This window comes from Sabethes cyaneus, chromosome 1, assembly GCF_943734655.1.
Source record: "Sabethes cyaneus chromosome 1, idSabCyanKW18_F2, whole genome shotgun sequence".
Taxonomy (NCBI): domain Eukaryota; kingdom Metazoa; phylum Arthropoda; class Insecta; order Diptera; family Culicidae; genus Sabethes; species Sabethes cyaneus.
Window position 1 is genome coordinate 2,251,787 of NC_071353.1, and position 23,885 is coordinate 2,275,671.

The 23,885-nt window shown below is 43.0% G+C and overlaps 1 protein-coding gene across 1 annotated transcript in view; it reads left to right on the forward strand.

The window, feature by feature from the left end:
• LOC128741255 (myosin-VIIa) overlaps positions 1 to 23,885 on the forward strand; it is a 63,549-nt gene that overhangs the window by 37,006 nt on the left and 2,658 nt on the right. Inside the window, exons 3-12 of the mRNA XM_053836936.1 lie at positions 3,600 to 3,662; positions 15,769 to 15,876; positions 15,938 to 16,909; positions 16,979 to 18,144; positions 19,751 to 20,260; positions 20,409 to 21,297; positions 21,354 to 21,716; positions 21,775 to 22,004; positions 22,637 to 22,814; positions 22,876 to 23,830. Coding sequence (XP_053692911.1) covers positions 3,600 to 3,662; positions 15,769 to 15,876; positions 15,938 to 16,909; positions 16,979 to 18,144; positions 19,751 to 20,260; positions 20,409 to 21,297; positions 21,354 to 21,716; positions 21,775 to 22,004; positions 22,637 to 22,814; positions 22,876 to 23,830 — 5,434 coding nt within the window. The remainder of the gene's footprint in view (positions 1 to 3,599; positions 3,663 to 15,768; positions 15,877 to 15,937; positions 16,910 to 16,978; positions 18,145 to 19,750; positions 20,261 to 20,408; positions 21,298 to 21,353; positions 21,717 to 21,774; positions 22,005 to 22,636; positions 22,815 to 22,875; positions 23,831 to 23,885) is intronic.

Sequence of the window (23,885 nt, forward strand, 5' to 3'; positions counted from 1 at the left end):
GAACCGCTAAAAAACATTTTACAAGTAAGACAGAGAACAGATTACTATCGTCGAGAACTAAATACGTGAAAGGAAGCTGAGAGGAAACAAATGCGTGCCTCTCACGGACGGTAACTGTTGACGGCGACGATCTAGAAGTGGTAGATGAGTTAGTGTATTTGGGATCCCTGTTGACCGCGGACAACAACGCTAGTAAGCAGATCCAGTGGCGCATTCAAGCGGGAGATCGAGCCCACTTTGCTCTGCGCGCATTTCAAAGATCACGCTGCCAAGCCACCAAGCGAAACTTTAACCGTGCCTGTAGTGATTTTCGAGCGTACAACCGTTTTTTGTATAAACAGTATACTCTACGAATGCAAGGATAAAAGCAAAGCCATGGGTTTATACCGTCTTTAGACATTACCCTTCTTTATCGACAGACTTCGCAGCCGGCTGTTAGAGTACAGGAAAATTACGGGGCTAGTGCAACAATCCTACTGACTCGAACTAGCAACGAATGCAAGGATACCTCAGCAGAAATCCGAAGAAATTTTGGTCATTTGTAACTCTAAGAAAAACGAAGACGACCTGTTGATCTGTTTCTGGACGATCATAAAGTCACCGTTGCTCGCTATAAATGCAACCTCTTTGCTACTCACTTCAAGCAGGCTTTTAATCGTGCTCCTGCTTCCTCAGAACAAATTGCTTCTGCAGTTAGAAACACGCCTAACGAAGTTATCAACCTCAACGTCTTTCATGTAACGGAGGAGATTGTGGAAACCGCCATCGGAAAATTAAAATATTCGTTAGTGGCCGGACCTGACGGTATTCCATCTTGCATCCTGAAAAAGTGTTCTGCTGTCCTCGCTAGACCTCTCTCACTGTTGTTCAATGCTTTAATCCAGCAGTGTAAGTTCCCTATTCTATGGAAAGAATCAGTAATGCTCCCTGTACACAAGAAGTGTTATAAGCACAACGTTCAATACTATCGAGGGATTACATCGTTATGCTCAAGTTCTAAAGTGCTCGAGATAATCGTGAACGACGCTCTGTTCGCTAGCTGTCAACACTACATTTCCTCAGGCCAGCATGCTTTTTTGTCCAAAACGTTCAGTCTCCACGAATCTCGTCGATTTCGTCTCGTTCTGCCTGCGCAACATGAATGAAGGGGTGCAAATTGATGCAGTTGTCACGGATCTGAAAGCTGAGTTTGATCGGGTGGATCACGGTACCTCCTTGCTAGGCTGGAGAAGCTGGGAGTTTCCGCACCGTTCTGCAAGTGGCCTATATAACCTAACACACCGTAGGCTGAGTGTGAAGATCGGATCAGAGTTTTCCGACTCGTTCAATATCTCAATACATATCAATATCAAATACATATACATAAGAAAAACTGATTTTTTCAGAATTTTGCATCAGCGATGTCCTTTGAGCAGGGATGGAAAAAATCGCTTCTAGTGGTCAAGAACATAAGAGCGAACAGATTAAGATTCATTGACATCACTACTTATAAGCGACAAATACTTTGTCGCGGTTTGTATGTTTGTTCATTGCTTAATTGCGTTGAGAAATATAACGAATACAGTCGCATGCAGTGCGTGAATCTCAATACAAACAAAACGAGTAACCGTTTTTTGTTTTGCAGTTGGGTGAATTCTAAGACTGTAATCTACTGCGGAACAAAATCTTGTGACTAAAACGAAAGATTCACTGTTCATCATGAACTGTACGAATTGTGCGTGTGGCAATAACTCATAACTCAGTGATTTTCCATCCCTGCCCTTAAGTAATAAAAATTTCAAGAAATAGTACAATTTTGCACACACATTTTATTTGCCCTCAATTGTCGTAATATTCTGTTAACAATTTAACAAAAATAACCTGACTTTATTATTTGATGATGTTTTGATTTGCAAATAGAACAAAATTAGCTTCCATAGCTTTTTGCGATTTTTTTGGAAATGTAATACAAAGGATATGTTTAGACCTGTGCATTCTTCTCCAATATCCTATAAACTTTTGAAAAATTCTTTCATTTGTATGTATAAGAAAAAAAGAACAAATAAGACTGCAACAACGCGCAATAAATTATAAAACAGTGCATCCAAATAAGAATCATTCATCCAACGGAAATTGCGCAACCAATTATCAACAGAAATCACAGCGTCAGAATGTGATAATTGTTTTATAATAATTGTCTCAACCATTTGTCCAACCACACGCAATTTGTCTTGACTGTCGTCTCCAGTTTAGCCATACGGTTGCCAAACACCGAGGCAAAAAAAAGAACAATAAATTTGTAACAACAATCCGTCTGAGGAAAAAGCGAAACCGAAAAACCTCGAAAAGTGCCTCACTTATCGCTCATTATTTTCTTATCTCGTTAGATGCTGCTGCCGCCGCCCAATTTCTTGGATTCACATGCAAGCTCCTCTGGTTGAGCAAACTTGGTGAACCGTTGTTCCAAGGAAGCACCAGCCAAGCCAGTCAGTCACACCATGGACCATGTGTATGTGTGGTTGGATAAATTGAAAAATCGCAACCAGAGCGGCCGCGTGCCCCCAATTAGGAAATTAACGCAACAGCCGAGGCCGTTCGAAAATAAGTAGAATATGGGAAAGATCTGAGGCCTCCGATGTTCGCCGGGCGGTTTTTTGCTATTTCCCACAATTATTCGTAGAAGCACCATTCATGGTTCGATAATCCAATATTTGGCGATCAATATTTCAATTCAACGATAGCGAAAAATGCGCATTTACAAGTTTCTCACCATCGGATTCCGTGTTGATGTTTATTTCGATAAGTACCACGGTTTACTGTCGACAGCTCTTCGGTAACAGCCGTTAAACTCTATAAATATCTTTATCGATTGCAATGTTTATGAAGCATCCACACTGTTTTTACGGCTATAGATAATGCAACAATGCGCTGCAGTCTTCCGAAGGCCTTTTATAGTTAACTCTCAGAAAAAGGGCAATAAAGGCGATAGAGATTAGTCGTGGAGGATGGAATTCCGTTAATAGCGCTGGATGGCGGTCGGCTCGGTATTAATTGTGGCTGCGAAGTATGACGAATGACACGACAGCGCTCAGATAAAGTGATGCATCAAAGAAGTGATCATAAAGGCGATTTACGGCGCATAAGAGAACGATGAGTCATACCGGCACAGCCGACCCCGAAGGGAATTTTATCGTTCTATCAGTGTTCTGCGTGTTTTTACGCCAAACAACGCGGCTCGGTCCAGTAAATGGGGGAATTTTCTCTGGTGGGACGTTGTTGACGGAAAAGAATGTACACGCAGGTATTTTCGCCGTACAACGAAAGTTTCCTTAGGGAATGAGTGGAATTTGTATATTTAGGTATTTTGGCCGCAAACTATAGAGCAAAAGAAAAATGCGCGCTGCTTTTTGTGGTTCAGTAACACTAACGATAAAACATTTGCACCTCGAAGGTATGAATCTTTCAAAGCATTATACCGTTTGACAACTTTAATCCCGTACATAACACGACATTTCAGTTTCCTAAAGCGTGCTCGTCTCCGTTTCGAGACATTCCAGATCTCTTGTTCAATCAACACAGCTCAAATATTTTCCTTAACATAAGATTTCCAACACCAACAGACGTACACGGGCTCGATTCTGGTCGCCGTCAATCCGTACAAGGAGATTGAATGCTACACACAGGTAAGTGTCCTAAATTTAGAAATTGGTAGATTTCAGAACCGTTTAAAATCACTGCGGCATGCCGCCGAGCCAAAGCAACGCTCGCACGCGGTTATACAGGAGTAATGAACTGGAAAATCTTTTTATAGGCCCCTTTCCGTTCCGTGTGCTCGAGGTTCCATTCGATGGTAAATAGTTTCACATCTGCCGGCGGCATTCATCGTTACTGCCAGCAAGATCATCTGCCTTGATGTGTTTAGAACTCGCCACTCTTGGCGAGGTGATTTACGGTATTAATTTGTTTCTGCCTGGCTTTCGGTGCACTTAAAACCACCACTTTATGCAATGGGAATACGGATTACCACAGGCGTGCTTTGTTGATCCACAACGGGCTGGGTGCCGTAAGCATGAAACTTGATTTGATGAATTTATACTTTTATTGAAAAATTCGTTCCACTTTTTGATACCAAACGCTGCAGTGATTCTACATCACATTTTTATTCATTACTAGCTGATCCGACAAACTTCGTATTGCCACTAATTAAACTGTGTTGTACATAAATTGTGAATCTCGGATGACCTTTGTCACAATCTCGATTTTTGCAAGTTTCTGGGGAGTTCATGGCCATGGGTGTTTTAATAGATAAATTTTCCTCACAGTAAAGTAGAAAACAACTCCCCATATTGCTTAGCCTGATAAAATAAAGCGGATAGCATTTAAATATTCGCCATCATTACAAACCATTTCACCGAATACCATTTTGCGGAATATCAATTCTCGGTTGACCACAACCGCGGAATATAGAGTTTCGCACAATACCATTTCGTGAAAAACCTTACACGGGATGGATAATCTTTTCGTAGAAAGTACCATTTTGCAGGGGTAACCCAACTGAAGGAAAGTAATAGAGGTCAGTAGATCTAGGAAAATAAATAAACCTAGATAGAGGTGCTCTCTACGGAGGGCTGCCCCCCCGCAGTGGCCGGCGCTTCCGACGGCAGGTCGCCGGCAACACTCGTGGCCTGTGCTGTGGCCGTTTCGCGCTGAATCATCTAATGTTACTATTGAAAGTTTTTGGTGGTCTTGTTATTGACTAATGTTTTATGAAAGAGTCTAAAATTTCTCGATTTCGATTAGTTTTTGAGCTACGCAAAAATTTCTATTTTATTTGTATGAGAGTCCTTATCGCCCTGCCACAGGGGTGAGGGGTCTCAAACCATCATAAAAAAATTCCTGCCTCCAAAACCCCCCACATGCCAAATTTGGTTCCATTCAGTTATCTAGTTATGAGGTTATTTGTATTTCATTTGTATAGCCCCCCCCACTATTGAAGGGGAAGGAGTCATAATTCCCCTCCTAAAGAGAGGAGGGGCTTAATTCACCATAGAAAACAAAATTGCCTATAAAAACACCCACATGCTAAATTTGGTTCCATTTGCTTGATTAGTTCTGGAGCTATGAGGAAACTTGTATTTCATTTGTATGGGAGCCCCCCCCCCTTTATAAAAAGGTAAGGGGTCCTAATTCACCATAGAAAAAATTCTTGCATCCAAAAACCTTCGCATGCCAAATTTGGTTCCATTTGCTTGATTAGTTCTCGAGTTATGAGGAAATTTGTATTTCATTTGTATGGAAGCCCCCCCCCCCTCTTAAAGGGGAGAGGGGTCATAATTCCCCTTCTAAAGAAGGAAGGGGTCTCAATTCACCATAGAAAAAATTCTTGTCCCCAAAAACACCCACATGTCAAATTTTGTTCCATTTGCTTGATTAGTTCCCGTGTAATGCAGAAATTTGTGTTTCATTTGTATGGGAGCCCCCCCTCTTAGTGAAGGGAGGGGTCTCTAACCATCATGAGAACCTGCCCTGGCCCCAAAAACCCCTATATGCAAATTTTCACGCCGATCGGTTCAGTAGTTTTCGATTCTATAAGGAACATACGGACAGACAGACAGACAGACAGAAATCCATTTTTATAGGTTTAGATTTGTGGTCCTGTTTCAGGTCATCATGAACTTAGTATGTTAGTATTTGCTAGACCTGGACTAGCATTTGAGCAAAAACTCACGGAGATTGTGCACACTTTGCTTACGATCCATCGACGGTCAAAAATAGAGTGGATTGCGTATGATACAATTTCACTCTGAAGACTCTTTATTAAAGAACCAAAAAAGGTAAACACCCTCATGTTGGTCCAGAGAAGTTAGTAACCATTGCAGTAAAACATTCTTCTGCATAAAGTCCTGGTTGATAGTTGGTCCATAATTGCTGGAGTTATGACAGTGTCATTTTCAGTCCGCAGCTAGGTAAACGAGATCGAACGAATTATCCGCAACACTTTTCCGATCGTGCGAAATATAAAATTCTTGTTCACAAGATTGCTCGAAAACGGCTTTGCAGTACGTTTCATTATCCATAATGACGCCCACGATACGGTTCGGTATAATTTGCGCTTTGAAGCTTGTCCAACCAGCCCGTTCTTTTGCTTTCTGGACAAAGGATTTCGAAACGTCGAGCCATTGTCGTCCCTTTTCTGGATGGCAACCACAGCCTCCACTTTTGAATGAGTTTGCGGACCAGCTGCTTTACTTTTCTGCCATAGCTTGAGGCTTCCTTTGATGAGTCAGATGTTTTCCAAATCTTTTTGACGCATCACACCGTAAATTTGAAATAATTTAGGATTTCAGTCAACTCACGTGCGAATAATCCATTATTTTCGTTATGAACTGATCGTAAAATAAATAATTTGATAAGGTCAGAGTTCCCAATTTAACAATTTCGAGGTTTGTCTTCTATATTGGACTTTACTCAGGCTATCGCACAGTGTTCATCTTGGCAATAAAAACTTTTTATTTCCTAATTGAATGTGGCATATCAATTTAAAGTTTCAATTACAAAACCATAACAGCAAGTTGTCCTTGGAAACCGAAAAACATAATTAAAACGCAAACTGCTGCATACCGCCATAGAATTTTCAATTAGCCATATTAGTCGCGACTTCCTCGTAATAGGCCGGTTTTCGAGGCATACGCAACAGAAACATCCAAACTAGCTTCAAACAAGTTTGATGTTCAAGGTCCAATAGTTGACTAACAATCAAATATTAACGTTTAAACTGATTCGGATCGCGTAGAACTACCCTCCAGCAGCACAATCCGGTTGCTCGGAATTGTTCAGCTTTCCGTAACATAAAACCGCACTTGAGAAAAAATATTTGTTGAGGTTACGATTTCATTTTGTTATGCTGCAGTTGCATAAGAACACCATTGGAAATACAGAGAAAATTTTTCCATTTGTTTACACAACACGCGACAAGCAAATGTGTTTACAAACAAATAAATTTATCAAAAGCCGTCTGGGCTGACGGGCATATAGACTAGCATGAAGCGAGTGGTTTTGTTTGCCCTGCCAAGCTGATCAACTGATTGCTGGTTGGTTGTTGCAGTGGGTGATAGCAAAATATGAAAATGCACACCAGCACCCACATGTTGATTTAGTGTAACCTAAACAAAGTCTCAACGCATATTTGGATTACCAATTTCCGTACATGGATATAATTTCCTTGAGCCACGTACCATTTTATTAGGGCAATGGACCACAGCATCCAACACAGCATCTCACACGACCTTTACACTGTTTGCTCAAGACACCCGTGCTGTTGTGTAACATGAGAACAAAAATACACTTTTGTTTATAGGATTTTATGCACTGCTTCGTATTCCCTCACAGCAGAACAGATTATGCCAACATTCATCAACACAAGCAGAAAAAAACACATAAACCGAAGTTTCGAGTCAATGATGGGACAAAATCGCCGCTGTCGCCTCATACAACAGATGTGACCCCATAAATATCTCACAGCATATAAAACAATCACAAGTTGGCTGTTAATATAATTGTGTCTAACCAGCTCCAGTTTGATTGCCATCGCTGTACATGCCGCACGTTCCACTAATTTGGACAAACCTACGCGAACTGCGCATCTAACGGCGGCCATGGCGTCTGACGAGACCGACAGGCAGCAGTTCAAAGACCTGCCATGACATGGAATGTGCCAGAAAATCAGAACGGAAAGAACCGAAAAAGTACAAGACACGCCACGGACAAGGCGCATTCCACCGATGATGCTCGTTGCATGTCATATACACTAGCGGAATGCAATCACTGGCGGGATGTCGACATATTCTTGTGCATTGTTTGAATATGGCACTTTTACAGAAAAAAAAACTTTGCTTGGTACAAGCGAGCACACAAGCGTCAGCTCGTAGCCATCCATCATCATTGCACATCGTCAAAATAATCGTCATCATCGTCGTTGCAGCAAATCGCGTCAACTTGCTGTATTCCCACGAGCGTTCACGGGAAGAAGTTCCGTCATAAAAATTGCATAATCAGTCAGGCATCGCGCAAAATGTCCTCAATTCGTACGTTCCTTGAATGGTCCGTTTGCACAATAGGATAATAACCCAAATCGTTTGCCAACAGGACGGACGAATAGATGGTTAAGTACCAATTGTCTCTCTACACTCGGGGACCGCCCAGTATGATTGAAATGTTTGGTTCATAATCCATGATTTGTTTATTTCAAAATTAGTTAAGAACAAGTTCTTTGATAAAAAATCAATTAGAGTAGGGTGGGGCACAAGTGCGACGTTTGAAGTTGTCATCAATTTTCATGAGATATAAAGAAGCACAACAGTAAAATATATTTTATATTGACGCAATAACTCAACATCTTCACATTCAACTATAAATCATTTGGGGTAATACTTACTTTACTTTAGTGGCAACGGTCCGTTACCGATCCTGCGCCGAACGAATTATGGTCCTCCAGTACCGTCGGTCCTGGGCTACCGTTCTCCAATCTTCACGAACACCAGCTGAACGTGCATCGTCTTCGACAGCACATACCCACCGGGTGCGGGGTCTGCCTCGGACTCTATAGCCTCTTCCTGGTTCTATGCTGAAAATAGTTTTAACTACTCTTTCGTCGGGCATGATCGCAAAATTTTATGCCTCAAGCACTCGTAAAGGGCCACCCGGAGGATTAATGTTCTGTACAGCGCCAGTTTTGTGCGAATTTGCAAACTACTGGACTTCAGCTGGCTACGTAATCTGTAGAAAGCCCGATTCGCGGCTGCAACTCATCGTTTCACTTCGCGTTGTCACATGTCACGAGTGTACCAAGGTATATAAATTCCTTCACTACTTCATATCGTTCCCCATCGAACTCCACCTCGGCACTAACACCACTTAGGCTCCCACGTTCCTTACCAGCAACCATGTACAACCGTTTTGGTGGTGTTAATGGCAAGTTCCAATCTCGCCGCTTCCCTTTTAAAAGGCCTGAAGGCGTCTTCCACTGCTCTACGGTTGATTCCGATGATATCGACGTCATCCGCAAAACCAAAAAGCTTGTGAGATTCCGTGATGATAGTTCCATTCCTTTCCACGTGTGTCCTTCGTAATGCACCTTCCAAGGCAATGTTGAATAGTAGGTTAGAGAGTGCATCCCCTTGCTACAGTCCATCCAACGTCACGAAAGCAGCCGAGGTCTCACCCGCTATTCTAACGCATGATTTGGATCCGTCCAGCGTCGCACGAATCTGCATAATTAGTTTCGTTGGAAAACCATATTCTAGCATTATCTGCCACAGCTCATTTCGTTTAACTGAATCGTACGCCGCTTTAAAGTCCACAAACAGATGGTGTGTCTGCAAGTTGTACTCCCGGAACTTGTCTAGCAACTGACGCAGGGTAAACATCTGATCCGTCGTGGAGCGACCCTCACGAAAACCAGCTTGGTACTCGCCGACGAAGGACTCCACTAACGGCCTCAGTCTGCAGAACAGGATACGGGAAAGCACCTTGTAGGCAGAATTGAGCAATGTAATTCCTCGATAGTTTTTACACTCCAGTCGATGTCCGAAAATTGGGCAAATGAGGCCATTCAACCACTCCTCCGGCATTTGTTCTTCTCCTCCCAGACCCTGACAATAATCCGGTGGATTGCTTCGTACAGCCGCTCGCTCCCAGCTTTTAGAAGTTCAGCCGGGCTACCGTCCTTACCGTTTTTCAGTTCTCTGATTGCCTTTTTAACCTCCTGTGTTGGTGGTTCCACAGCTTGATCATCGCTTACAATTCCTCCTCCTGGCCTTCCGACTCCTGGCCTGGTTCTTTTCATCTGTCACTCTCTGGCATTCGGCATCAAACCAACTGTTACGCTGTCTTCCACGCGTCGTGCCTACCACCTCTCTCGCAGCTGTTTCGATGGAACCACAGATGTTCCATTTATCCAGGAGTTCCAGTCCATTTATATCTTCTCCTTCTGCCTGCTGTTCTGTGATTTGTTGGTCAAGCATTTGCATCTCTGATGATGATTTTCACGTCGTGTTTTGGGTACTCTCCATAGGTCCTCTCAAATTTGTCGTAAAACTCGTCCTTAGCATCATCGGATTTATCATTTGTCGGTGCGTATAAGTTGATTAGGCTATAGTTGAAGAATTTGCCCTTAATCCTCAACACGCATATACGGTCATCTACGGGCCTCCATCGGATAACTTGTTGCTTTTGTTTTCCCAACACTACGAAACCGACTCCATGTTCTGCTTTCTTGCCGTCGCTGTAGTAGATGTGGTACTTCAAAGAAGTGTCTGCAATAGGGTCTATTGCACGGAACTCCCTTTCTCCGGAATTTGGTCACCGAACTTCCTGAATAGCAGCGATCTCCACTCCGAGTTGATGCAGCTCTCGAGCAAGCAAGCCAGCCCTTGCTGGTTCATGGAGAGTTCGGACATTCCAGGTAGCAAGTTTCCAATCATTATCCCTTAATCGTTTCCTTGTCCCTTGCCGTGTCCTATACCGATTGTTCCGTCCTGAATTTTTTTCTTCGTTATTCGTGGTAATTGAGTTTTTCGGTTTACTACCTCACCAGGGTCGTGATAACTACATCTACATCTCGCTGATGGGTCTGCCATCTTAGGTATAGCTTGCGGGATACAGCATTTCATATTCCGCCTCCCGTTCCGAGACTGACGCTGTGTGAGCTGCCCCTCACCTGGAGAACAGGCGCTCTAGTTCGCACCTCCTAGCTTAGCTGCTCCAGTAAGTATATGAAGCATTTCCGGGTAAGGCCATCGACCGTCGCTATCGTCGACCGTCGACAGGCGCTAGATGGGAGCTTGAGAGAGCCAGAGCTATATTTGACGCTCCTTCCAGGTAACTCTCTCCATTTCATTACCCATTTGGGGTAATAGTGTTATGCAAAATAAATTATTAATTTTTCTGATCAAGTTCCGAATCGCAATTTACCCCACTAACGAGGCAAAATACAGCGAGGCAAAAGTGCTTAGCTTAAATCTATGAAATTGGCACAACAGTAGCTAACAAAACCATAATACCTTCAATCTGCGATCAATTTCAAAAAGGACTTGCAACTTTTTTATTTTTCGCTGGTGTATTGCCGCCTTCACCAAATCGAAACTTTACCAAACGTTTATTTTTTGTATCACCAGCGGATGACGCTGTTTTGCTTCAGCCTGCATCTGCACACAGTATCCTGCAGATGATGCATTTCTAGTATCTGTAATACAGTACCTAAACCGGTATAAAATTCCCTATGCATTTTGGCTTCGTCCATGAATCGCTCTTTTGCCCCGTCCGTGAATCGAACATTTGCCCCACTAGAAGCGCTTGGCGGGTTATGGAAAAACGAAAGATATTTTGTAAATTGTTCTCACCGCATTGTTAAAAGAAATACGTGAGTGATGTAAAACGCTGCTACAATTTTTCGACAAGTAATTATCCTCCTGTTGATATCGTATTTGCTGTATAAGGAAATATTACATTAAAACCGCTCTAAAATAACATTTGCCCATCACTCAGCAACTATGCTTCATAAACAAGAAATGTTTACGATAGATTCAAGCTGTCAAAGTAGTCACCCACCCATGCCAATGCAATCAATTTACTCGGAATCTGTACTGATAAATTATTGAATCGCACTTTTACCCCATCGTCCTTTTACCCCTCCTTACTCCATATGACTTCTTTTTAGCAAAAATCAGTGCGGGTGTTATCTACGGCCGTAAACGGAGAATACTTCTAGAGAGGGCGCATTGTTGTAATCCGCTTCTCCGGAAGCGCGATGCCGAACATGGTGTTTCATTAGTACCGAAGCCGATAAACCACCATTTGCAATGATCCAAGACTCTAACAGCCTCTTCCAGCCAAGATTCGAACATACGACGACTTGCTTGTTGAACTTGTGAAGAAATTCACAACACTAGATATTGTTTCGTATTAAAGTAACCGGTAACCACCCTATCTAGGCCTAAGCTATCTTCGAGATGCGATGCTGGTCTAACAAACCAGTCGTCGTATATTCGAATTTCAACTGAGCAGTGCTGAGCTAGAGTCAGTAGGATCGTTGCCCCGTAGTTGTCCTGCACTCTATGGCGAAGTCTGTCGATAAAGAAGGGTTCAAGTCTTTAAAAACATTTATACTGAAGGCTTTTGCTTCAGGCGTAAGGATGGAAATATTGAATTGTGACTCCAAAACTTCTCTTGTGATTCATATATGGATAGGTATTCTTTGTTACGAAGAAAACAAAACACGCTGCATTTGAATGCAACATATGCCAAGTGATGACGTTTGACGATATGCAGAAACCGGCACCGGCAGGGATTACTAAAAAACAATAGCGGCATCTTTGATGCATGCCGTCGCGTCGTCAGTCGAGAGGGAACAAGTCAACAGTAGGCGAGTAATGTAGGTCAAACGCCAGATGCTTTAGAAAGAGATTTGCTTGTTTCGCCGTTTGCTTAGCATCCATCGGTATCAACATCAAAGCACCTTTCTGCAGGGGAACACGCAAGCATTAGTGTGTTGCTACTCGCCAGCAAGCACGTTGCCGGGTGTGAAGAAAGTCTTCGTTTTTTTTTCGGGGGTCTGTGGGTTTTAAATGCTTCGATTCGAAGATTATGTCTATTATGATTCGGCTGTATCGAGATGGGCGTTTTCAGTGTGCAAACGAATAGGGGCGAGAAAGATTTAACAAAAGTGAAAATTAGGAATGCCAAAAGCGGTTTCCGATAACCACACAGTGGAAACAAATACCTAATCAGTAATTTTTTGGGATCCTGTTTTTTTCTCTGTTATTTTTCGAAATAAAAAAACACTTCGATGCGTGAACTGGAAACACTAGTTTCGAGTAGTGGCAGTCATAAATCGTGGCTTAGTAGATTCATCGCTTAAAATCGTTGCCTGATGCTGAATGGGTTTCTCACTCTTATCTGATGGCATCCTTCCTTGGATCTAGGATCCGGTATTAAGTACAGCAGCTGACTACTTTCAGAACATATCAATCACCTGCCAACAACACTTAAAAGATAATGATACATTCTTGATCGACATCTAGGTAGGTGTTCGGTTTGCCCGCTTGCTTGTCTAGCTGTACATTCACCGCGTTGACCGGTTTGATCATCACAGACTAGCAGACGCAGCATTTTCTAGCACCGTTGCACTTTGAAATGTTGCAAAGTTAACTAGTCTGCTATTTTATGGTCGAATGTACTACAAGTAATTCAGCTTGACAGGTTGCTATGCTTTGCAAGCGAATAGCACACAATGTGCATAAAATATAAGCCACTTAATGATGGCTCAGTCAGTGTAGTGACAAGCTGTGTGAGCTTTTTTGTGTACCAAGCTCCGTTTCTCGTCGCTCTTCCTCCTCTATGTTCCAACTAGCAATAAGCGATTCTAAATAATTGTCTGGCGTGAGAAAGTTTGCATAATGGTTTATGGCTAGCAAATCGGTGATCAGTGTGTGTCGGAAAACTTAATCAATGCATAAACCCTTGAAAGTCTCCTTTTCTAATGCTTTTGGGGTTTGACAGTTTTTTTTCTACAATTCAGCGGAAGTGGGTAGTGGCGCCAGATTTCACGCTACAACAACATTTGCACTTGAACAGTTCGCCATGAATTTAATTACCTACATGAAGGTGTAGTGCCCGAAGTCGCGGTCAGTTCCGTTCGGTGATTGGATTATTTACTGTAATTACTTCTATCAAGACCGTGGGATGCATGCTATGGGAAACTTATGATCGGTTCAATGGTTAATTGAATCACTTTTGAAACTTTTAGTAAGTGTTATCAAGTATAAAACTAGCCGAAATATATTATTTTCAAAATTTCTTCAATAAATTGAAGGGGTTTTAGTTTTTCCTATCTGCAGTCACCGTCAATTCAATGGGGGTCAACTTTCTAGATAGACGAGTTCATTGTTACACGGCAAACAATCTATGTAAGCAACTATGTATAGTATTTATGGTGAGAAAATAGTCGGTGTGCATCGAAGCGACACCGAAGTAGGTAGGTGGATCGGCAGCGGGGCACAAAGGAGCAGGATCTTCCCTTCATCGCCGGCAGTGACGTTTCTGGGCGTTTTAGTGGCTCTTCTTGTTTTCTTTACTGGTGCGAACGACGGTCGAGAGAATGCGATGGTTATCGTCATAAAATCAGATAACTTTTCTGAATATTTAACTATGCTCATTTTATGTTGAAGTTGAATGGACTGAATTTCAAGTGGACCCTTCGCCCTTGCTCTCTTTGTCTTTCCCGTTGCTTCTCTTTGTCACAGCATGTTATACTATTTGCGTAAGGGTGAGATATGTACATCAGGAGGTGTTCGAAGAAGTTATAAATCCAGAGTTCTTAGCAGTTGTAATTTATGACTTTTGCAGCTTTTATTGTGCTAAGTTTTGATATGCATACCGTAGTAGGTACTGGAAATTCATTCTCGTTGTAACAACTTCTGAGAAATCTACAACGTTAACATTATAAAGGTAATTTGATAGTTAGTTAAACAGCGAAATATCTAATTTTGCAGTTTCTGAAGAATGGATTTTGGTCAGCAAATAGATTTTATTTTGCTTTGTCAAACTCTTCTCATTTCTTTTATATCAATCGTCAGCGGTTAGTTTTTCGCATATAACCCAGAAGAAAAAACTAATATTAGAGTGAAATTTTGATTACACATTCAAAATTATCGAATCAGAATTTTTTTTTTTAATTTCAATGTGGTAAGCATAGTCTTTTGCAGTTTTCTCCATCGCCATGAAAAATTTCATAGAAAGCTTTTTTAAGGTTACATTTTTTTATGGGAAATTTCCTTGCATTTAAAAAAAAAGATTTTGTTCAACGATGGGGAGTCATAAGATATGAATTTTCGAAATGAACTTCTACTGAAGTTTGCATGGAAATAATATAGGAGACCTCAATTCTTTGCACATTGCTCCCGTCCAGCTTGTAAATTCCTTTAATTTATTTTTTTACTTCAAATACTTTGTATTATCAAATAAAAATAGAACTAAACACAACAAGTGGTTGCTTTATGTAAGCCCGGCAAATCCTTCGAATACCTGGCGTAAATGTAAAGCGAAAACACGGCGAAAAGCAGCCCATTAACATTGATGAATAGAGAAATCTTTCTAGAGCTGCATTAAACTTGGGCACGGTCTAGAAGCAGGTACAAAACATTTTTAGCCACCTCGTTGGTCATGAGCGTGTCCGCTTTTTTGTGGAGTTCCTTTTTTCAAAATTACTGGGTTATCCTTGCGCGCAAACATCACACACTGCGGAGCGTAAATAGGTCAGTAAATAAAGCGAAACTCGACGGGGTGGGGTTCTTCTGTTTTTCCGCAAACCAGCATATCGCATTGACTAGCCGCCGCCGTCCCGGAAGCGACTGATGGGACGCTGGGAGCCGGAGGGAGAACAAAGTGCTGGTTTTAAAATCATATCACTATCGTTCGCGTCGGTCCTTCCGTGCAAACAGTTTCAGCTGCATGAGGTGGAAGTGACTGGTGTTATGTTTGGATGGTGAGGGGAGTTGCAGAAAAGAGGGCTTCTTTTTCTAGCTTAAAGAGGCTCTCATAATATTCAACCTTTCCGTCTTGTTTGTAGCAAGTATAGTGGAACGAGTTTTTATGTATGGTTGAACTCAATATTAAAAAGGACGCGGTAATTTCATTACATATCCGGACTTGACTCAAACACTATTCAGCACACCACAAGTAGACCTTTGAATTCACCATTTTTATTCTTTTTTTTTCTTTTTACTTGTCTAGGAATTTGTATCCAAATACCATGGCCAGAAACTGGGACTACTGGATCCGCACGTTTTTGCATTGGCCGAGGCAGCCTACCGAAATATACGGGATAACAATACCAATCAGGTAAGCTTTTTTACTGTCGCTGAAAATGGTTACGCTAATTTCCTCTATCGCAAACCAACAGTCATGTGTCATATCGGGTGAATCGGGAGCAGGAAAAACCGAAACCACTAAGTTCATTCTTCAATATCTATGTTCGGTAACATGTGACGTTTCGACTTGGGTTCAGCAGCAGATTCTTGAAGCAAATACCATTCTGGAAGCTTTCGGTAATGCTAAAACTATCCGAAATGACAACAGCTCACGCTTCGGAAAGTTCATGCAAGTGTGCTTCGATTCAAAGTGGTGCATTAGAGGTTGCATCATCCAAGACTACTTGCTGGAGCAGTCCCGGATAACGTTTCAGAGCCCAGGAGAGCGGAATTATCACGTCCTGTACCAGTTGGTGGCCGAGGGCAGGAACAATAAAGAACTGGCCACCGCGTTACATCTGAAGGATGCCTCGTTTTACCGGTATCTGAATTCTTGCGGGGCAACCGGGGAAGCGATTATGGATGTCGCAGCAGAATCGAAAAAGTTCGAAGCCTTACGATTGGCTTTTAATGTACTGCAGATCTCACAACCTCTAATCGATGGAATTTTTAGAGTTTTAAGTGCCATAATTTGGTTAGGTAATTTAAATTTCGCTGATATCGACGGCGAACGGTGTGAGCTGGCTCCAGAAGACAAGGATATCGTGCCTATAGTTGCGGAATTGTTGGGCTTACAGGATATTGATCTGGAGCAAGTGCTTTTGAAGCGACAGATCAACGTACGGGGGAATATCACGGAGATACCTCTGAAGTTACAGGAAGCCCGGGAGAATCGACATGCCATGGCGAAGGCGCTTTATTCGAGAACTTTTGCTTGGTTAATCAGTCACATCAATACGTGCATCAATCCGGGTCAAGATGCGTCACTGTTTCTTGGAGTTCTAGATATTTTTGGTTTCGAAAACTTCAATACAAACTCGTTCGAACAGTTGTGCATCAACTATACCAACGAAAAGTTGCACAAATTTTTCAATCATTACGTCTTCGCATTAGAACAAGAAATTGTAAGTAGAATTTTGTCTGTACGGGGTCTCCGAAAAACAGTAATTTTTATTTCTTTTCCAAATAAACAGTATCGCCAAGAGGAGATCAAGTTTTCCCACATCCAGTTCACTGATAACACTCAGTGTTTGGAGCTGATCGAAAAACCACCGCGTTGTATTCTGAAACTGCTCACCGAGCAGTGTCACATGCCGAAGGGTTCGGATACGGCCTACCTCACGAATCTTCACACCGAATTTGAAAGTCATCCATGCTACGTCAAAGGTCAAGATCGCCGTCATTGGGAATCGGAGTTCGGCATTCGGCATTACGCCGGCTGTGTCAGCTACACCGTTAAGGGTTTCGTCGACAAGAATCGTGATGTTCAGCAGGATGTGTTGTTCGATCACATGAGCAGGAGCTCTAACACATTCGTACAGGAAATTTCATCCTTCCAGGATCTACTATCGATCCAACAGGTACAGTCGGCACCAGCTGCTGGAACCGTTTCGCGGGGAACATCTAAAGGCAAACTAACAGTCAGCGATACATTCCGACAGCAGTTGCAAGCATTGGTTGATGTTCTACAGAGTACGAATCCATGGTATGTAAGATGCATCAAACCCAACGCCGACAAGTTATCAAACGACTATGATGACCAAATGGTTCTGGATCAGTTGCGATACCTCGGTATGTTGGACATTATCCGAATCCGTCGGGAAGGTTTCCCCGTCCATCTGACCTTTGACGATTTTGTGCAGCGATATCAGTGCCTAACGAAACGCTTCCGGAATCTCTCCAGCAAGGATCAAGCATTGTGCGTGATCCGAGAACTTAATGTACCACCGACGGAGTGGCAAACGGGCAAAACCAAAGTATTTCTGCGAAGTGTAGTCCATGAACCGCTGGAGGACGCACGCAAGCAGGTTATCAACTCCAAAGCACTAGTCATCCAGCGAAACTGGAAGCGATTTAGTCAGCAGCGAAACTATCGGAAATTTCGCGCTGCCGCTCTACAGATCCAGCACGCCTACAAGGGTTGGAAGCTACGAATCGAATTTCTCAAGAAACGCCGCGCGGCTATCGTTATCCAAAGTCATCTGCGGGGTGTTTTCGCTCGTGAGGTGGCCGCAGCGTTACGTGAAATGCGTCGCGTAGACGAGGAAATGCGCAAACGGGAACGAATGGAAGCGGAACGGAGGGAACGAGAAGCCGCCCAGGCGGAAGCCGACCGGAAAGCGCTGGAGGAAAGTGAAAGGTTAGTATATGCACCCGTTGCTGTTGGATAACGTTTATTCTGTTCGATCGGAATGTGTTTTAAGTAAGAAGTTGTTTGATATTCAATAGCTTTAGTGTTAGTTGTTTTATTTGATTTAACTATAATCGCATGCCAGTGACAATTTGTTTTTCAGCGCTCTCAAGTATTCCAATATTGAACAAGAATTCACGCTGGCAGATATGTTATGTTGCGCGATTATAAATAGTGTCAAATTTCGTTGATTTCAATCTTTGTTTAACTTTTAAGTTAAATACCAAAACAAAAAAATTGTCTGTTTCTGCTATTCTGTTATGTTATTTGTAATCGAATGGATTGTTTTTAGTGTATGGTTACCATGCGATTATAGGTAGCGATTCAGTGAAAGTTTTTGCATTCAACTTACTTAATTTAGGAATGTGCGAAAGTTTTTTTTAACACAATCTGCTTTATTCGTTCCTAAAACATTTAACAGATACTAACGAAATGTTTGACACTTACCAACGTTTTCAGCTTTGCGAATTTGACTTTGGTCCTACTTTTGATTTTACTTTCGGTTGTTGTTTCTGCCGTTGTATCCTGAATAACCAATCTAACACCGCAGTAGAAAGAAGGACAGAGTGCCAAAGCTGAGACCATTGTGTCTTGATTGATAGCAAAACAAAATATTAGATAGTATCTATTGGTTTAGCTAGAAAAAAATGTTCGTATCCTTCTTACTGATTTTGCTTGGACCTTTATTACTGATTACCTATAACAATAATCATTATAATCACAAAGCATGCTCAATAGTAGTGATGGACTCTGCGTAAGCTCTGTCTCAGGGTGAGTCGGTATCTTCTATCCGTAGTAGTGTTGTTCCACAGTGAAAGAGATATGCCGCTTTATTCCTTTTTAGCTATGTCGTACCATTTTGTGTGTTCTGTGTTGTATCATCCGTCTATCAAATTTGTGTTGCGTAAATTGCTATAGAAATTGATAACTGATCGATTCCCATCTAATAAACCTTCCAATAGACGAAATATCAACATCAAAAGTAGGATAAGTCCCAAATTGCTCCTTCAGGGAACGTCACGGTAAAGGAGGGTACCCTACCTCTTCAGGGCTACTAAACTGATTTGAATGATTTTGATATTTTGAAATGTGCTTTTAATGATTTTGATATATTTTAATGAGCTTTTCCTCGATTTTTGATTTCACCTTTGCAATTAAAAAATGTATTATAAAGTTTTTCATAATGAGAATTAAATTCAAAAGAAATGTTGTTCGGGGAAGCAAACTTTGATGGAATGTTATACAATCAGTCGATATTGAATTTAAAATTGAAATTTAAATTCATTTGCCAAAATAGTGTATGATCAATTGGTCAACTAAATGACCAACCTCATAGACTGTTACAAAAAGCTATAACGGACTGGCAAATTCATCTGTATTTATTCTCCATTGATGTTCATAATCGTTAAAAAAACATGCAAATTACCTCCCGCCTCACAAGCGTCGCCCTGCTATTCTAACGATGCACACCTCGTCAAAACATAACCACACTCGCTTACGGCCAATTTAATCCATACTTGTTTCTCTTGTCTAACCACCGCGTCTAACTCCACAGGGTCGCTAAGCAAGAGATCCTAGCGCTGTCGCAAATGGCCGAGCAAATTAACTCCAAGCTACACTCGCAGCAGCAGCAGCATGCCGCCAATAACAATCTGGGTGTCACCGGTGGTGCCGGTGCCATTTCCGCCGGTAGCAAAGACTCGCAGCTGAACGGCAATGTGGTGCCGGGTAGCGCCGGTGCTGCACCGGCCGGTATTGCCTCCGCTAACCACGCCCATCAGCAGAGTAACGAATCGGTTGATCTTGATAATCTGTTCGCCTTTCTTAGCGAGGTGCAACCGAATTCCAACGCCATCATCGACGAAATTGGCGAAAAGATGGATCATTTGGTGGAAGATTTGGACGTCGAGCTCGAGTCGGTAATACAGCAGGAAATCGAAGGATTGACCAGTGAGCGGAATAATAATGTCAACAGCAAGGCAGCACTCGTCAACGGAATTGGGGCAAACAATAACAACAACAATACCATCGTCAATAATAAGCCGACAACGCCGAAGCCAATGGGGTATGTGATTTACCTGTCGCCAATTAATTCATCCTATTTGCATACAATGGATTATCTATTCCCATGTTGGCACAATTGGCATGTTTTGCACTCTAGCCGCAACTAACATTGCAATTATTTTCTTTTAAATTTTTATTCACCGTTATAGAGTCCCATCGTTGCCCGAGCCAACCATGCCGCCACCTCCGATTCCGGTCGACAACAACAATTGTGCACCTCCGGTGGGCCCACCAACATTAGCGTCATCAATGACGCAGGTTCGTCGCAAGGAAGAGCCCATCTACGAAGCAGTTATACACCTAAAAGAGCTACCTCCGCCACCGGAAATTCATGAGAAAGCTCCTACCGTCCCACAGCATCAGCCACCGGCTGCGCCGAATCATCAGCATCATTCCACCATGCTACAACAACAACAACAACAACAACATCAACAGCAGCTGGCAGCTCACCAGCAGCAATTGCAGCAACAATTGCAACAGCAGCAACAGCATAACAATCATGCTCCTCCTCCGCCGGTGCACGCTCACGGTGTAATCCATCAACCGGTTCATATGGAGAACGGAGGAGCGCACAAGTTGCGTCCTAAGAGTCCAGCCGTGATTCGTTCAGCCAGTCCTGTTCAACGTGGCTCCGGAGGGCCAATGAGTCCATCTTCGCCGAAACACAGTCGACCAAGCTCACGGACTTCATCGACGGGTGGTGGCCATCCGTACGCCGAGCGGGAGCAACGCAGAAAGTATCGAGTGGAAAAGAAGCTGCAGGAAATGCAACAGATGGACATAACGGAACGAGAGAAGGAACTATTGCGGGACGACGTTTACTATGACATCTTGGAGTTTGCCGAAAGTTTCTACAATACTCACGAGCGTTCACCAGAAGGAACCATAATGGCGACATTAACCCGAAAGGGTCGAAAATCGGTCGATATGGTACCGAAGTATGAGATGATCACGTACTATCGTGGAAATACGATCCCGTCGTCGCACATTCATATGTATGATCCGGAGAATGTCACCATAGCGTGCAATATTTTTAGGGTGAGTTTAAATTTTCTGTTGCAAGGGCGGATTTATAAATTTTAGGAATATTTCAGGATCTTTGCAAATACATTCGGGGTGAGTTGAACACGGAACGTGAACTGCAGGTGATTCAATTCATCATCGGGCAGGGTATCGAGCGGGAAGAGCTACGTGACGAGATCTTTGTGCAATGTATGCGGCAAGCTACCAACAATCCGAGCGTTGAGTGGACTGATCGGGTGTGGCTATTACTGTGCCTCACGATTGTCGCATTCCAACCAAGCAAAATGCTATTTCGCTATTTTGTGAGTTTTCTGAAGAAAAATTTGGAATCGTTGGAAGGAAAACTACGGCAATATGTGCAGTGGTGTCTGGATAATTGCAAAAACACTAAAGTTCGGTGCCGGCAGTATCCGCCCTCCAGTGTGGAAGTTGCGGTAAGTTTGACAAGTCAGTAGAACGGAATCGACGTTACGAAGTGTTTTGTTTTTGCAGGCCATGCGTCGGTTAGGAACGATCGTGTGCCGGTTCTTCTTTTTAGATGGCCGTACGAAGGCTATCGATGTACACCCGACGGATACGGCTAGCGACGCAGTTGCGAAACTAGCCGAGAAGCTGGGCCTGTGTAACATCGAAGGATGGGCCATTTATCAGTCACGACCAGATGGTGAAGAACACGTGAAATCCCACGATTATCTGTACGATATTATTGCCGCTTGGGAATCGTAAGTACAACAGTTTTTGTTTTTCCAATTCTCTTGCTAACAATTGTTTGGTTGTAAGTGGACCTAATCAAACGCTGACTGACGGTAGAATGTAAGAACTTAGTTAAGTTGTGTAAATACGAATGCCCAAAATAACCTCCCAAAAATTAGTGTTCGATCGGTAATAAGCGCCCGTCATTACTCACATTGTACACAAAGTTCATCTGGATCAAATCACACAGCCAGTCGGAGGAAACTTTTTGTGGATTTTTTTGGTGCTTGCCATTGGCGGAGGGCTTTGCTGTGAAAGTTTGTACATAACCGCAACTCGTCTATGTGTCTAATCCATCCCAATGTCCAACACTTCCTTCCAGTGGCCGTGACCTTGGATGTCGGCAGAGCAACATCGTTAAAAAAGTCAATCGTCGGGCTTACCGTATTTTCCTCTATCTCAAACTGCCGGAGGAGCTGCAGAGCAAAGATATTCCGAAATACTACACAACATGAGACATTTAGCTTGAATCCCTCTTACAGGGATCGGAACTTATACCACACACCATCCAAATTAAGCCGCGAGCTTTCGATTTGGTTTTAATCGGGTTTGTTTCCCTCTGGTGGGCACGCACACACGTGCGTTGTTTGTTTCATTGCAGTAAGCAAACCAAGATTCATGCCGGCAGTTCGACATTGCGGAAAAACGCCACAACCCTGGGTTCGGGCGAGAATCGTTTTGTATTCAAGAAGCGTTTGTTCAAAAGTACTCGCGAACTGTCACAAGACCCGGTGGAGGTTAACATGCTATATGCGCAGGCCGTTTACAGCGTAGTGAAGGTAAGCTTAGTACCTAGTAGTTTCTGCAGGGCTTCCGTTAACATAATATTCCATCTTGCAGTGTGACGATTTTCCTGTTTCCGAAAAGGTGGCTCTACAGTTGGCTGGTCTGCAAGCCCAAGTGGCACTGGGCGATCCTTCCAACCAACCCAAACCGGAATACTACTCGGATGTTGCAAGTTATCTGCCGGAGAGGATTTCAAAAACCCGCGAAGAGCAATTTTGGGTACCAATTCTGGCCCAAGCTCACCGCCAGTACGGCTCCGGCCGTACGGAACTAACCGCTAAGGTCTTGTATCTTTCCTGTGTGATGCAGTATCCGCTATATGGTACCACAATGTTTCCTGTTTCGTATCGGGGCTATTGGAACTACGGAAACAGCCTGATCCTCGGTATAAATTGCGAGGGTATTATACTGATAAAACCGGACGATAAGTTTGTGCTGTACGAATTTCGCTACAGCGACATCGAGTCGATCATGCTAGATCCGAGCGATAGCTTCATTACGATCAGTCTTAACCGCCATACAAGCACAACAACCACTGCCGAACAGCAGCGATGCTTCGTGTTTGAAACGTCGCAGAAGAACGAGATTGGTTCGCTGATCGTATCCTACTTCCCGGCGCTCTCCAATTGGCTTACGGAGAATGAGGTCCCCGCGAAGAAAAACAAGGGGATCACCAACGAAGATCGCGTCAGGCTGCATCATAATGTGGTTGTATGCCGGCGTCACCTGGTGGATGCCGAGATCCTGCGGAAGCCTCAAGACCCTAGCGGTGGTTTTCTGAGGAACACATTGCGGCGATTGTCCAAGCATCGACTTGAAAAACTCCGAGCAGAACACGGCAGTTCAATGCATGATCACGGTGAGACCTACAAAGGCTTTCCGCATGCCTATTGGGCGTTCAGCAGACAACCATTGCCGCAAAGTTTGAGTAAACTTCCGGACCAAGAGGAACAGGCTATGGTTCAAGTATTCAACTCGATTCTGACCTATGCGGGATTGGGACAAAATGGTACCGTTTAAAAGCCAGTTTTAAGTCAAACAGATTTACATTTCTCATTCGATTC